Source organism: Carassius gibelio, chromosome A5 (genome assembly GCF_023724105.1).
Source record: "Carassius gibelio isolate Cgi1373 ecotype wild population from Czech Republic chromosome A5, carGib1.2-hapl.c, whole genome shotgun sequence".
Lineage (NCBI taxonomy): Eukaryota > Metazoa > Chordata > Actinopteri > Cypriniformes > Cyprinidae > Carassius > Carassius gibelio.
This window is the reverse complement of record NC_068375.1, coordinates 28,311,805-28,326,173: the sequence shown is the minus strand read 5'-3', so window position 1 is coordinate 28,326,173 and position 14,369 is coordinate 28,311,805. Positions and strand designations below refer to the sequence as shown.

Genomic DNA, 14,369 nt, shown 5'->3' with positions numbered 1-14,369 from the left:
GGCCAGATTTCAAAAGACTATGAACTGCTTCTGAGTTCTTCAACTGAACTTTAACACATAGCTTGTATCAGATCAATATTGGCAAAGAACAGACATTCAAATAGTCATCGATCGCTGTGTGTCCATGTGTCCTCTGTCAATAGGCTCTGCAGACAAACTAGACTTTGAGCAAGTTGGACAGCAAATTTTGATGAGCCATTGACCCACTGAAAGTGATGTTAATGAGGTAGAAATATGGACATGGCTTTTTTTTTCCAGAAAAGAGAGAGACAGTATGAAACTACATTTACATTTAAGAGACAAGTTAGGGAGCCTTCAGGCCTGTAGATTTTTTGCTTTAAAACAAATTAAACTCCTATTTTGTAACAATGTTACTATATATATATATATATATATATATATATATATATATATATATATTAGGGGTGTAACGGTTCACAAAATTCACGGTTCGGTTCGATACGATACACTGATGTCACGGTTCGGTTCGGTTCGGTTCGGTTCGATACGTTTTAGATACAGCAAAATGTAAAAACATCTCAACTTTTCAGAATGCCGCAAGCGCACCGCGGGTCATGTGACAAGAACCAACCAATCAGCTTCATCCTTTCCCGTAACAACGTTGAGAGCTCAGCCAAGATGAAGGAACAGCTGATCATAGTTGTATATGGATTGCAATTTTGAAATAAATTCAGTAGCAGAGCTACTGCAAGCGATTTTTAGAGCTGCAAATCCATTTATCCTTCGCTGAAATTTCCGCGTCTCATGGAGAGAGCACGTCATTGTTGCTTAGCAAAGACAGACGCCTCAGGAGAAAGACGCGCTTAGCGTTTTCCATGCGTTTTTAGGCACGATATGTGAACGGCCCCTAAGGCGCTCGCTCACTCAGCACGCGCTGAAGGCTCGTTGCAAAATGTCTAATGCATTTAACAGACCAGAAATATAAGATCCTAAAATAACCAACAGGTCTGGTGTTTGGGTTGGATTCCCTGTAAGCTATAGTGTCTAAATGCTGCAGGGATAGTTTGCTGCGTGCATGTTTCTCCTTTTTTTCGTCTTTTCCCAGATAGTACTGACGCATATATCCCAGATATTCCCGCTGGTTTTTTTTTTTTTTTTTTTGTAATCCCGCTGGTGTACCCTGTCATGTTGCAGATGCGACATACCGTTGTTTATTTATCCACCACTCTCTTGCCATCACCATTATAGCTTAAAGGGAATCCAAAGTGCACCCAAACACCAGACCTGTTGGTTATTGGAGGATCTTCTCATTTCTAGTCTGTTAAACGCATTGGCTATTTTGCAACGAGCCTTCAGCGTGTACTGAGTGAGCGAGCGCCTGCTGAGTAGCCTAACATAAACATATAAGATGGTGTTTTTTTCTTCTTCGGGAGTGTCAGGGGCGTTGCCTGTTACGTTGTTTGGGTTATTGGGCTACCTTGTTGAACGCATATCATTATATTTCTTTCTCTCTCTTTTTTTTTTTTTTTTCAAATATAATTAATTACTCCAACGAACCGTTCGGTATACATAATGCGTACCGCGTACCGAACCGAAAGCGTCGTACCGAACGGTTCAATACGAATACGCGTATCGTTACACCCCTAATATATATATATATATATATATATATATATATATATATATATATATATATATATATATATATATATATATAGATAAATATCTATCTATCTATCTATCTATCTATCTATATATATATATGTATGTATGTATATATGTATGTATATGGATGTATGAATGTATATACTGTGCGTCTGGAAAGTTAAGTTGTTAAGTTACATTCTTATTCCAAAATGGATTAAATTCATTATTTTCCTCAAAATAATACAAACAATACCCCATGATGACAACTTGAAATAAGTTTGTTTGAAATATTTGCAAATTTATAAAAAAATAAATAATCAAAAACAAACCATGTTCATAAATATTCACAGCCTTTGCCATGCCACTCAAAATTGAGCTCAGGTGCATCATGTTTCCACTTTTTATTTTATTTTATTTTTTAATTCTTTTTTTTCTGGAGAGAGATAACTGTTCATTTAAGTCTTTAGTTTAAATTAATCAAATTTGAATGTTTAGGGTAAGTTTTCCCATTTAAATATTGAGTTAATCCTCTTACACTCTCTTATCACTTATCAGTTAATGTACTTCTGAAAATCAATATAAAATTAGTGCAAGATGTGGAATTTTGTGATTACCCTTTCTCTGTCATTAACCTATAAACGTGATAGAGAAAAACTAAGTCAGGAAGCATTCAGTCAAAATCAGCACTTTTCACAGCGGGACCGAGGGAGTAGAGTGGAACTGAAAGCAATTATTTTTTCCACTACATAGCTCTTTCTGATATGTATAGATCAATGAACTCTACATGGCTACTGTTGTGTGAATGATGTTGTAATGTTTTTTGCTTCTCGGCAAGAAAAAAAAAAACTGAAAGTTTTGTGTCAGCAATTTTACTTCATCAGAAAAAGCTTAGACATACTGTACTTTTTTATTTTCTTGATTTCTTCAATTACAATGTGCACGCACACACATATGTGAAAGCTACACTTTCAACAGTTTAAATGTTAAGGGAAGTATTAAATTTTTTTCCTCTATATTTCCCCAGAGCATAGGGTTGTGTAAGAGAACACTGGCTATTGACCAGTGGAGAAGTAAAATTCACCTGCATTAAGAGTCAGTAAGCAGCCAAGTTCTAACAAGCTGTCCTCTGCTCTCTCAACACCTAATAAAGTGGCATCAGATCGTACACGAGATCACTGGCCACATCCATCTGCTTAACACAAATCAGCTGTCTGCGGCAGCTACTAATAGCTACATGGTCCCCTAAGGACACTTTAAAAATCGCTCCCTAAGTCTCCTGCACTGTAACTCAATGCAAGGGCTGTGGCGGAGGACACTATTAGCAGTCTGGAACAACTTCTGCACTGATCGAATAGCCCATCGGATACTTCTATTTAATTAGCGGTGATTAAATCAACCCCTGCTGGGTCTCATGTTTCCAGAGGAGAGCAGGGCAGATGGAGAGCGTGTGGAAGACCAGAACGAAAGAAGCCTTTTGTTCTAGTCTTTGTTTCACTCAGTTAATGACAGATCAGTGACAGTGTGTGGAATGTCCCGACAGCCTGAGAGTGATACAGCAGTCTTCTCTTCACATTTACAGTTCAGTTTACATTTCTTTCTTGGGATGAACTAATGGGATGTATGCACAGATAAAGCTTTGCTGAAACCTTCTCTTCTGCTGCCTTCATACATTTACACTTAAAGACAATGATATGCAGTCAGTAGTTGTGTTTTGTTTTACCTAATATCTATTTAGCCTCTCTTTTTTTTAGTCAACAAAAATTATTTCAATAGTAGTTAACAATCTCAACACTGTTGCTGATTTAACTCATTATCACTAGTTTTGGGAAAGATTTTTGTTGACAATTGAGGAATTTTCTGCAGACCACAGGCCATTTTATATGGAAAAACACTGCTCTATCTGCTTGTTAATTCATGATGTACCAAATACTGTTTCTAGGTCCAAGCTTGTTTCAAATAAAAATATGTACATTTTTTTTTTATGTTTATGAGTACTTTAATTTATAGCACAACTTTAAGACACTTTAAGGTGTCTGGGCTCAAATAGTTTTTTTTTTCTATTATTTTAAGCATTTTGAAAATATAAATCATTGATGATTTTTCCATATTACAGTAAGTGAGTGTATATTAGCATTTTTTTTTTTTTTGTTTGTTTGGTTTTCTTCTGTCATGGTATTTAGACTTTAGCCTTGTCAGAATCAGTACTGAGATCTTAAGCTGTGACACTGATGTGGATGATGCAGATTTGAAACCATCTTCCAAAAGATTATAGCTTTAATATAGATATTGTATATCTTTAAATGCTAAGATTTATATGGGGATGGTTTTGAAGTATCCGTGGGAACCTGACTGATGCAATGTGAACTGACAGCACTGAGCTTGCCATGCTTTACATAGCATCTTGTTCTCATGGAGACACAGACCAGACTGAGTCATGAGTTCTCTGACCTTTTTCTTCCTTTTTCATTGTGCTGTCACAAAGTAGACAATTCTTGCTGGAGGAAATAAGTAGTAAACAAAAATATAAGTGAATAATCCCTTAATGTGCTCCAGTTAAAAGCACAGTATGCTTGTAAAATGTGGTTTTGAGCATTATGAATCCATGGAGCAATAGCCATATATACTGTGTAAACAGAATTAAACCTCAAAAGGTTTTCCACTAAAGCAATCTCTGCAAAGCCCCTAGAGCGCTTTCACCAGCTACTCCTGCCTGCAAGCCTCAGATGCATTGCTGATCCTCAGATGCTTTTCTGAGGTCTTTCATTGTTCACAAAAATGTACTCTGCTTTATATATATATCTGTGTGTGTGTGTGTGGCGTGTGTGTGTGTGGGGGGGGGGGGGGGGGAGGTGTGGATGTGTGAGAGAGAGCTATCCATAAAGCAGAGTACAATTATGTGAATATATATACACATATACAGTTGCTGGTCATATAGAATATCCTCAAAAAGTTTATTTATTTCACTAATTCCATTCAAAAACAGAAGCTTGTTTATTATATTCATTTATTACACAAAGACTGATATATTTCAAATGTTTATTTCTTTTAATTTTGATGATTATAACTGACAACTAAGGAAAATCCCAAATTCTGTATCTCAGAAAATTAGAATATTGCTTAAGATTTTTAGAAATCTTGGCCAACTGAAATGTATGAACATGAAAAGTATGAGCATGTACAGCACTCAATACATAGTTGGGGCTTCTTTTGAGTGAATTACTGCAGCAATGCGGTGTGGCATGGAGTCGATCAGTCTGTGGCACTGCTCAGGTGTTTTGAGAGCCAAGGTTGCTCTGATAGTGGCCTTCAGCTCTTCTGCATTCTTGGGTCTGGCATCTTCCTCTTCACATTACCCCATAGATACACTCCTATTCAAACAGAGCACACTGATGAGGGCAGTCAAGACAGGTCAGAAAATAGCCTGTTCTAAATTGTTCTTCTAGGTAAAAATCTTGATAACGTTATAAGTGGACATCAGAGAACAGTAAAAAATGATTAAAAAGGCAGATCATGACCCCTTTAAAATAGAGATGTGTATTTTGTCATGAATATAATTTTATATTGTCACCAATACACCATTGTTCCCAAGCCAAATTATTTGTGCCATTTTTATGTTTATATATATATATATATATATATAGTATTTATTAATGTGTATTTGTTACATTTAATAATATTATATACAGTTGATTATATTATTTCCATCTATTTATTATTATTATTTACATATAACATTTGTTACATACAGGTGTTATATTTTATTTTTGTCATCAGTTTATTGGCAGTTTGATATTCTTACAATCTTATAGGGGTGGGGGAAAATTTGATTCTTAGATGCATCACAATGCGGATGTGGACGATTCTGAATCAATTCTCAAATGTCAAGTATATTGACAGGAAAGGCAGGACAGTCTATGGCGTGCATGTAAGAGACTGCATTAAAAGCTAAGCTAAGCACTTTGGCTTAGAAGCCCTGTGGGACTGTTGCACATGAGGGAGCCGCTATCAAAACTCTGTAAAGGGAACATATCTTACAAGATCAGATATTTGTCAATGAGCTCAGGAAATCTCTTGAGCAGCAAATCTTGAAAAATGATCTTGTCAGACATCTCTCCTTATTTTTTACCTGTGATCAGTGAAAACTTCCTCCTGTTGAATGCAGGGTTGTCAAGTCCGCTTCAAGTGCTCCTATGAAGTTGAAGGAAAAAAGGACCTGGACAAGAGCCACACTATATGCAAGGCGTGTCCATTATTTTTTGTTACATTCTTAAGTCTGTATTAATTTACTGCAAGTATGCTGCTACAGGCACACATTTCTTTTCCTGTTGGTTCTTTGCAACAGTGGGACATTTGTTGGCAAATGTTAACTTCCAGATGACTCGCCAAATCCCTTTCATTTGATTTATTAATAAAAGATTCCAAAAGTAAATTCATTATTGGCCATTACAATTTATTATATTATATATAATAGTCACATGGTGAGATAAAAGAAATTCTGTATAGAAAAAAAGATGCATCGATAATCATGTTATCGCATCGAAGTTCATTATTAACGTTATCAAAACTGTGTAAGGTTGTTTCAGAAAGTGGAATGCATATATAATTAGCCTATCATTCTACCTGAAGCAAAACTATGTAACGTTAGCCTTGTGTCGAACATAAACCCACTTAAAAAAGCGTGTGGACACGTAACAACTTAGTTTTGTGTCAGAACTTTTACACTTTCATTCATATAAATTCACCCCGTCTGTGTTTGCGAAACGATTGAAACGCGGAATCCAGTCAAAAATGGAACTTGCTGTATAAAGCAGAATGTCACGGGATTTGGCTATTTTTGAATGAATTCATCTATATTAGGGCTGTAAAATGAATCAAATATCGATGTGGACTAGTGTATATGAATATTAAAGTTAAAAGAGACTACAATTGTTCTACGTGTCTCTGGGAATGAGCGCTCAATATGTGCATTTTGCCATTCAGATACACACGATGCTCGCAGTGTTTTCCCCCATGCCGACTCCACCCTCGCCACGCCCCCAGCTATGACTAGATGCCGACTGTATCTATCGTAAGCTGCCTAGAGACCACAAGGTTTGTAGTTTGTACATACATAAAAGAATGCACCATTTCCATTTGAGACTCGCTGATCTTGGTATTTGAACAGCAGTTACACATTCAGCATCTCTTTTTCACAGGCGTGTGCTGCTGTTCCAATCAGATGGTTATCTGCCTCCTGATTATTCCATCACAGCCGCGATGAACCCTGTCAGACTCTTAAGAGTTCCGTCACTGCTTAGTTGGACAATAGGCAGTCATTTGTCTCTTTGAATTGACTTTATACAATACTGCAGAGATATGCAAAATGGAGGACTATTGCACAAATGAATCACTAAAATATGAGGCAAACCAATTTCAGTTTAGCTTTCAAACTCCTAACTCAGTTTGAGTCACATGATCTCAATACAGTCTCTGACATAAGTTTATGGAAATGTAGTTGGTGTGTCAATAATATAAGTAAATTAACTATGTATATTCTTTTTGCATGTCACCTGCAATGCCACAGCCCTTTTCTCTGTTTTATCTCTTGCCAGCAGTAAATGAGCCTTCCCCTTTAACCAGCATATCCATCTGAGAAAAGACAACAGTGTCGTTTTTGACATGATTTTATTCTCAGCAGTTGTGAGAAATGGGGTCGACACCATGAAGTACAAAGTAAAGTTAATTTAAGAGCATGCAGTATGGTACTACACTGTAAAAAGTGAGTAACACCTTTAACAATAACATTTTTGAATTTTTACAAAAACACTTCAATTTAAGAGCTGACAGGGCTATTAGCCTAATATAAATTGACCTAATATGGTTTAATTTATATACAGGTGCATCTCATCTCATGGAAAAGTTTATTTCAGTAATTCAACCCAACAGTTCACTATCTCAACAAATTAGAATACTTCATAAAACCAATTAAAAAAAATGTTTTTGTGAATTGTTGGCCTTCTGGAAAGTATGTTCATTTACTGTACATGTACTTAATACTTGGTAGGGCCTCCTTTTTCTTTAATTACTGCCTCAATTCGGTGTGGCATGGAGGTGATCATTTTGTGGCACTGCTGAGATGGTATGGAAGCCCACATTTCTTTGACAGTGGCCTTCAGCTCATCTGCATTTTTTGGTCTCTTGTTTCTCATTTTCTTCTTGACAATACCCCATAGATTCTCTCTGGGGTTCAGGTCTGGTGAGTTTGCTGGCCAGTCAAGCACACCGACACCATGGTCATTTAACCAACTTTTAGTGTTTTTGGCAGTGTGGGCAGGTGCCAAATCGTGCTGGAAAATGTAATCAGCATCTTCAAAAAGCTGGTCAGCAGAACGAAGCATGAAATGCTCCAAAATTTCTTGGTAAACGGGTGCAGTGACTTTGGTTTTCAAAAAACTCTTGATGCCTTGACCCCAGCCCAGTTCACTCAAATTCTTGAATCGATTTTGCTTGACAATCATCACAAGGCTGCAGTTCTCTCGGTTGGTTGTGCATTTTTTTCTTCCACTCTTTTTCCTCCCACTCAACTATCTGTTAACATGCTTGGATAAAGCACTTTGTGAACAGCCAGCTTCTTTGGAATGTTTTTGGCTTACCCTCCATGTTAAGGGTGCCAATGATTGTCTTTTGGACAACTGTCAGATCAGCAGTCTTTCCCATGATTGTGTAGCCTAGTGAACCAAACTGAGAGATCATTTTATAGGCTCGGGAAAACTTTGCGGGTGTTTTGAGTTGATTAGCTGATTGGCATGTCATCATATTCTAATTTGTTGAGATAGTGAATTGGTGGGTTTTTGTTAAATGTGAGCCAAAATCATTACAATTAAAAGAACCACTTAAGACTTAAACTGCTTCAGTCTGTGTGCATTGAATTTATTTAATACACGAGTTTCACAATTTGAGTTGATCCATGAGATGAGACGAACCTGTAGCTATTGCATGTGAGAGACTTTATGCTTTGGCAACACTTTTATTGTGCCAATAAATTGCTTTGAATTGAATTTAAGCCTAATTTATTAATCAAAATCATCATCATTATAATATGATTTAAGAAAACTGATTTTGTTGACAACATGATGTTTTCTGTTAAAGTAATGTGTAACTTAAAATACTTTCTCCACTCCAACCTTAACATGTAGGGACAACAAGTATGTTTTTTCTTGTTTTCTTATTGACGCTGCACCAATACTATTATAAGAGTAAAGCTCTGTGGAAGACACTGTTTTGTGTTGACAGAAAAGTGAATTTACAGCTTTCAGATAAAAAAAAAAAGATTATTTTTTTGCAAATCCTTTTTGCAGAAGAGCAATAATTCTTTCTTAGTGACAGGCTGTGAATTGCTACGTAAACATATATTCAGACATGTAATTATCTTCAGTTTTGCACATGAGTTTAAAATAAAGTCACACACATCTGAAAATATCACATTGGAGATTAAATCTGTGGGATACAGCTGAGTCACTGGTTTTCTGTTGCGTTTTTCTATTAAAGATCCTTGGATGTCATTTTTCGGTTCAAAATGTTATCAATATTGTTCATGCATGCACATGTTTGTGGGTTTTACCTTAGATTCTGGATTTGATGCTTAAATATATGCATTTATTTTTCATTTATCTATAAGACAACATGACAAAGTTCACTTCCATAATCTGATGTATTTCCTAGTGAAAAAGGACAGTCAACATGAAAATATATAGTTCAACACTCAACAGAATGCCTATAATCCCATAATAGCTATTTGGATATTAGTTCAAATTAGTCCGCATTGCCTAAGTGATTTCAGAAGACAAAGAAAGTTGTTTCAGAGGAAGAACATTTTGATGCAGTTTATAGCATTTTGTTATAAAAAAAAGTTGATGGTTAATAAAACCAGAAATGTGCTCTAAGAAAATTCATTGACACATGGACATATTTCCACTTGTTAAAATTTACCATTTAAATAAATATCTAAATTAAAGTTAGAAACTTATTTTATCCGTTATTTTCTTTTAATTGCAGGTTCATTTGCATAATAACACAAAAGTCTAACTTTTTCACTGTCTAAAATTACCAATTTTAACAATTGAAAAACTCTCAGCCAGTGCAAATTTAATTTGCGTTTTAATTTGCACCTTTGTGCATATATTTTGCACCACAATTTGCATATCAAAACCATACTTTCATGAAGTCCAAAACAACCATACACCATAATTTAACAGATAAACTGCAGTACTTTTAACTGGGGAAGTCGTGGCCTAGAGGTTAGAGAGTTTGACTCCTAGGTTCGAATCTCGGGCCAGCAATACCACGACTTAGGTGCCCTTGAGCAAGGCATCGAACCCCCAACTGCTCCCCGGGTGCCGCAGCATAAATGGCTGCCCACTGCTCCAGGTGTGTGTTCACAGTGTGTGTGTGTGTTCACTGCTCTGTGTGTGCACTTTGGATGGGTTAAATACAGAGCACGAATTCTGAGTATGGGTCACCATACTTGGCTGAATGTCACATCACTTTCACTTTCAGTGCAAATTTGCAACATGGTGACCTCCCCCTTTTGCAGATAGCATAACAATAATAAACATCCATGTTCTTTATCAAATTTTCTTTTAATAGAGAGTGATTATTTTTTGCCCTTGACAGTGATTTTATTTTGCTGTATCACATAGTGAATGTCACTATAGTACAAAGACCACAGCATTCTGAATGCACTTTAGGACTTGTGTAAGAGATTCTGCTTTTCAGAGCAGGTGATATTGTAATGGATATACTGAATGTACAGTGCACATACTTGAGCACAGAGCAAGGTCATTCGGAGAAGTGCTGTGTTGGTGTGTGCTGTGTATGCAGCTCCCTCCATTAACACTGAGGGTGCTTGCCTTCCATGATCCTTAAAAAAAAGAGAAAACGGGGAATTTCTGCAGGTCACCCTCAGACCGAAAATAGCTTCAATACATGTTCCCCTATTACACATTATGCAAAACCAGTATATTAAACAAAGCAAGCAATACAGGCCAATACAAAATGCAGTAACTACACCCACACTGGAACTGAGAAAAATAACTTTAAAGTTTGGAAAAAAACAATATGGCAAATGTAGTAGTGTGTTTACTACATACCATCTCCATACCCATAGAACATACTTGTACAGGAGTTCTGACCTTATTGCTTTCTCACTCTCTTTTAACACACTTCAAGCACAGTGTTTGTAATACAATCTGTAGTCTAGGAAGATTGAGTTTCCTGCTGAGACAGAGAGAGAGTTTATGCATTGACATGCTTGTGTAAGAATGCCTCAAAGTGCAACCTAAGCCTTTAACTCCACATGTGTAATACCAGTTTGCCCTTCCTATGGTCCAAGGCTCCATGTGGCAATGGAACAAAATTGCCGGAAAATTCATGCAAATAAGCTCCTTGTTTATTCATAGAGCTGGAAACTGAGCTGTAGGGCAACCTTTGTTTTTGATTACTATCAATGTAAAGTATCTCCCTGTAATTACAGTTAACAGTTACAACCCCTGTTAAGGAACATCTAACAAGGCAAAAGACTAGCAAATTTCACAGTGGAATCTTAACAAAATGACAGTTCTTTTTTTGGGAAAGAAACCCTGAAAGTGAATTCTATTGGACCTCTAGCCCAAGCAAATACTGATTAATGTATCACTGGGAAAATAAACTCCATAGATTCTACAACTTGACCTCCGGGGTTAGGAGGAGAAAATCTGCTGTGAGAAATGTTGTGCTAAGCTCTTGATTTCCTCTTTTAACCCCATGCCCTTGCTCTGTCTTACATTCTGACCAAGAACAATGTGTCTGATGTGTTGCAGGGGAGTGAGGAGGGAGATGTGGATAAAAACAAGTGCTGTACTCTGTGTAACATGTCCTTTACTTCAGCGGTGGTAGCACAGTCTCATTACCAAGGCAAGATCCATGCTAAAAGACTCAAACTTCTGCTGGGGGAACAGCCTGCCATAACAGCCAAAGGTACGTGTTAGACATACAAAAACACACATGCACACACATGGCACTAAAAAACTCTAGCAGGGTGTTGATATGTGAGTAGATATGTCAGAGATGACTGCGTGTGGCTGGAGGATCAGGGCAGGCGTTTGAAAGAGCCAGATACTCACAGTCTTGCACTGCACATCAGTCTACTTGCCTAGGGGTAAATGACCTAAAAATAAGGTAGAAGAATGCGTACGTGTCTGTCTGTGACTTTGTAAAAGGAGCTGTACAGAAGCAGACAAATGAAAGCAGTGGATTTGAGAATACTGTTGCCACGCTGTTTGCATATTTGTATTTATGTCTGTGTTCATTCTTGCATTAGGTTTTTGTCTATCATGGCCTAATGGTTAGAGATTCAGACTCATAATCCTAAGGTTGCGAGCTTGAGTCTTGTAGGTGGAGGAAGTGAATGTGCAGTGCTCTCTCGATCTTCAATACCATGTCTGAGGTGCCTTTGAGCAAGGCACCGAACCCCCAACTGCTCCCCAGGCGCTGCAGCATAAATGGCTGCCCACTGCTCCGGGTGTGTGCTCACAGTGTGTGTGTGTGTGTGTTCACTCCTGCATATGTGGAATTTGGATGGGTTAAATGCAGTGCACAAATTCAGAGTATGGGTCACCATACTTGGCTGTATGTCATGTCACTTTCACATTCATGCAGTACTTTGTTGTCCATTTTGGGTTTCTGACCCATTTAAAGCACAATAGCGACCTGCAAAAAATGAGCAGGAAACACTCGGGGATGTGTGGGCTCTCAGAAATCCTCTGCCTGTGGGAGGATGCATAAAGGATATACAGTGTTTACAGTAGAGTGTGTCATTTCGATTTCAGCCAATGGAGAGAGAGACTACACTGGCTCGCAGTTCTGTTCAGCATCCATTAGTCACCAGCTTTCCTACAGGCTGTGTCTCCAAATGGCCAATATGTTTATTAATTACACTCTTCACTGGACAGCTGTGCCACATATGGCATAGTTAGGAGGCCCACCACATCACATCCAGTGTTTAGGATCAATTACACAATTCTAACGCTTGAGATGGAGCCACTGTCTGTCCACTATCTATGTCAAACTGATGTAATCTGATGCATGTACAAGGCATACTAGTGGATGAAAACCACTGTTTATTTTGTGGGACTTATTATTTAAATTGATTGTATTATTGTAATAAATATATTAAAACCAGCATATTTATTATAATAAAAATAATAAAATAAAAACACATCTAAATAAAGTAATAGTAATATATTATTATTTTAACATATCTAAATGAAATAAATAGTATATTTATTATTATTGTTATTTTTATAAATGTATTTACTTAAAAAATTATATATATATATATATATATATATATATATATATATATATATATATATATATATATATATATATATATATATAATTTTTTAAGTAAATACATTTATAAAAATAACAATAATAATAAATATACTATTAATAAATATACTAATAAATATACTATAAATATACTAATAATAAATATACTAATAAAAAAATACAAATAATAAAAAATTACTTAATTTTTTTATTATTTTTATTTTTTTATTACTATTAAAATAAACTTTTTATCACCCTGAATAGGCTTTTGATAACGACCATCTGACTGAACTTTTATCCATTACTTATCAACCACATGGTGCATATTATTTTATGGTCTTGTGTTGCCATGATCATTTAAAATTCTTAGGTTAATTTTTTTTCACTGTCTGGTTTTAAATGCAAGGCTATGTAGCATATCTGGCTTAAAATGTATTACCACTGTAGTCTTGTTTTTTTTCTTTGCTCATTCTCTCTCTCTCTGCTTGTTCCTCCCATGTTTCCTGTCACTGACTGATGCCATCATTAGCTGTGCCATCTGCGTCTGATGGCTAGAGACAGACGAGGCTTGTGTCCCACTCGGAGTGGATTGAGGCAGACCATCAATCCCTCTGACATGTGGCATACTGAGACAGACTAACCAAGGCCCAGCTTAACTGAGCAAAGAGGAGTTCTCTTGAAACTCAGTAAGCTTTTCAGTGCCCTGGCAATCTGGGGACAAACTGTGAACATGTTGCAGTGTCGCTTCAAAAAAAGTGCTGCAGTCTCTAAAAGTGTTTTTAGATAAGCATTTTACAGGGAAAGATTATCTATTAGGTGCTATTTGAATGAATAGTTTATTATTGAAGTTTAGGATTGGAATGTGATCTCAAAGTCTGTTCCAGGTCAATTACAAATAATGATGTCTAAGAGTTGAGATCAAGAAATCTTTGAAAAATCTAGTTCAAAACACAAATGCCAAATTCTTATAAATGTCATTTTTGTCTTCGTGTTGGTTTCATTTTATTTTATAATGAATTCTTATCACACACTTTTCTTGTGATTACTGTTTGATCTGAACCAACCTTGCCTTTTTATAAAAAAAGTGAAAGTCTATGTTGGCTTTTTATAAAAATCATATATCAGTTACATTGTGACTTTAAGACTTTTTAAGACTTTAAAGATTTTTTTATTTATTTATTTAAAAATAGATGTATATTCAAGTCATTGTCTTTCAGTTCAATGTAAGGTATTTCTGAATAGCTTAATGGATCAAGTAAAAAAAAAAGTGCATGCAAGTAATTTAATGCTTGATGATTGCTTTAAGTAGTTAGCTTGTATTGTGTGATTCGTTAGGATCTTAGTGGCTCTATCTCAGTTTGTGTGAAATAAAACCAGGCCATTCAAAGGCCACTCTTATTGATTTCTACATA

The 14,369-nt window shown here is 36.2% G+C and overlaps 1 protein-coding gene across 2 annotated transcripts in view; it reads left to right on the top strand.

The window, feature by feature from the left end:
- Positions 1-14,369, top strand: part of zmat4a (zinc finger, matrin-type 4a) — a 74,657-nt gene that overhangs the window by 26,043 nt on the left and 34,245 nt on the right. For both annotated transcript variants that reach the window (XM_052592974.1, XM_052592975.1), the window contains exon 4: positions 11,445-11,601. In XM_052592974.1, the coding sequence (XP_052448934.1) occupies positions 11,445-11,601 (157 nt within the window). The remainder of the gene's footprint in view (positions 1-11,444; positions 11,602-14,369) is intronic.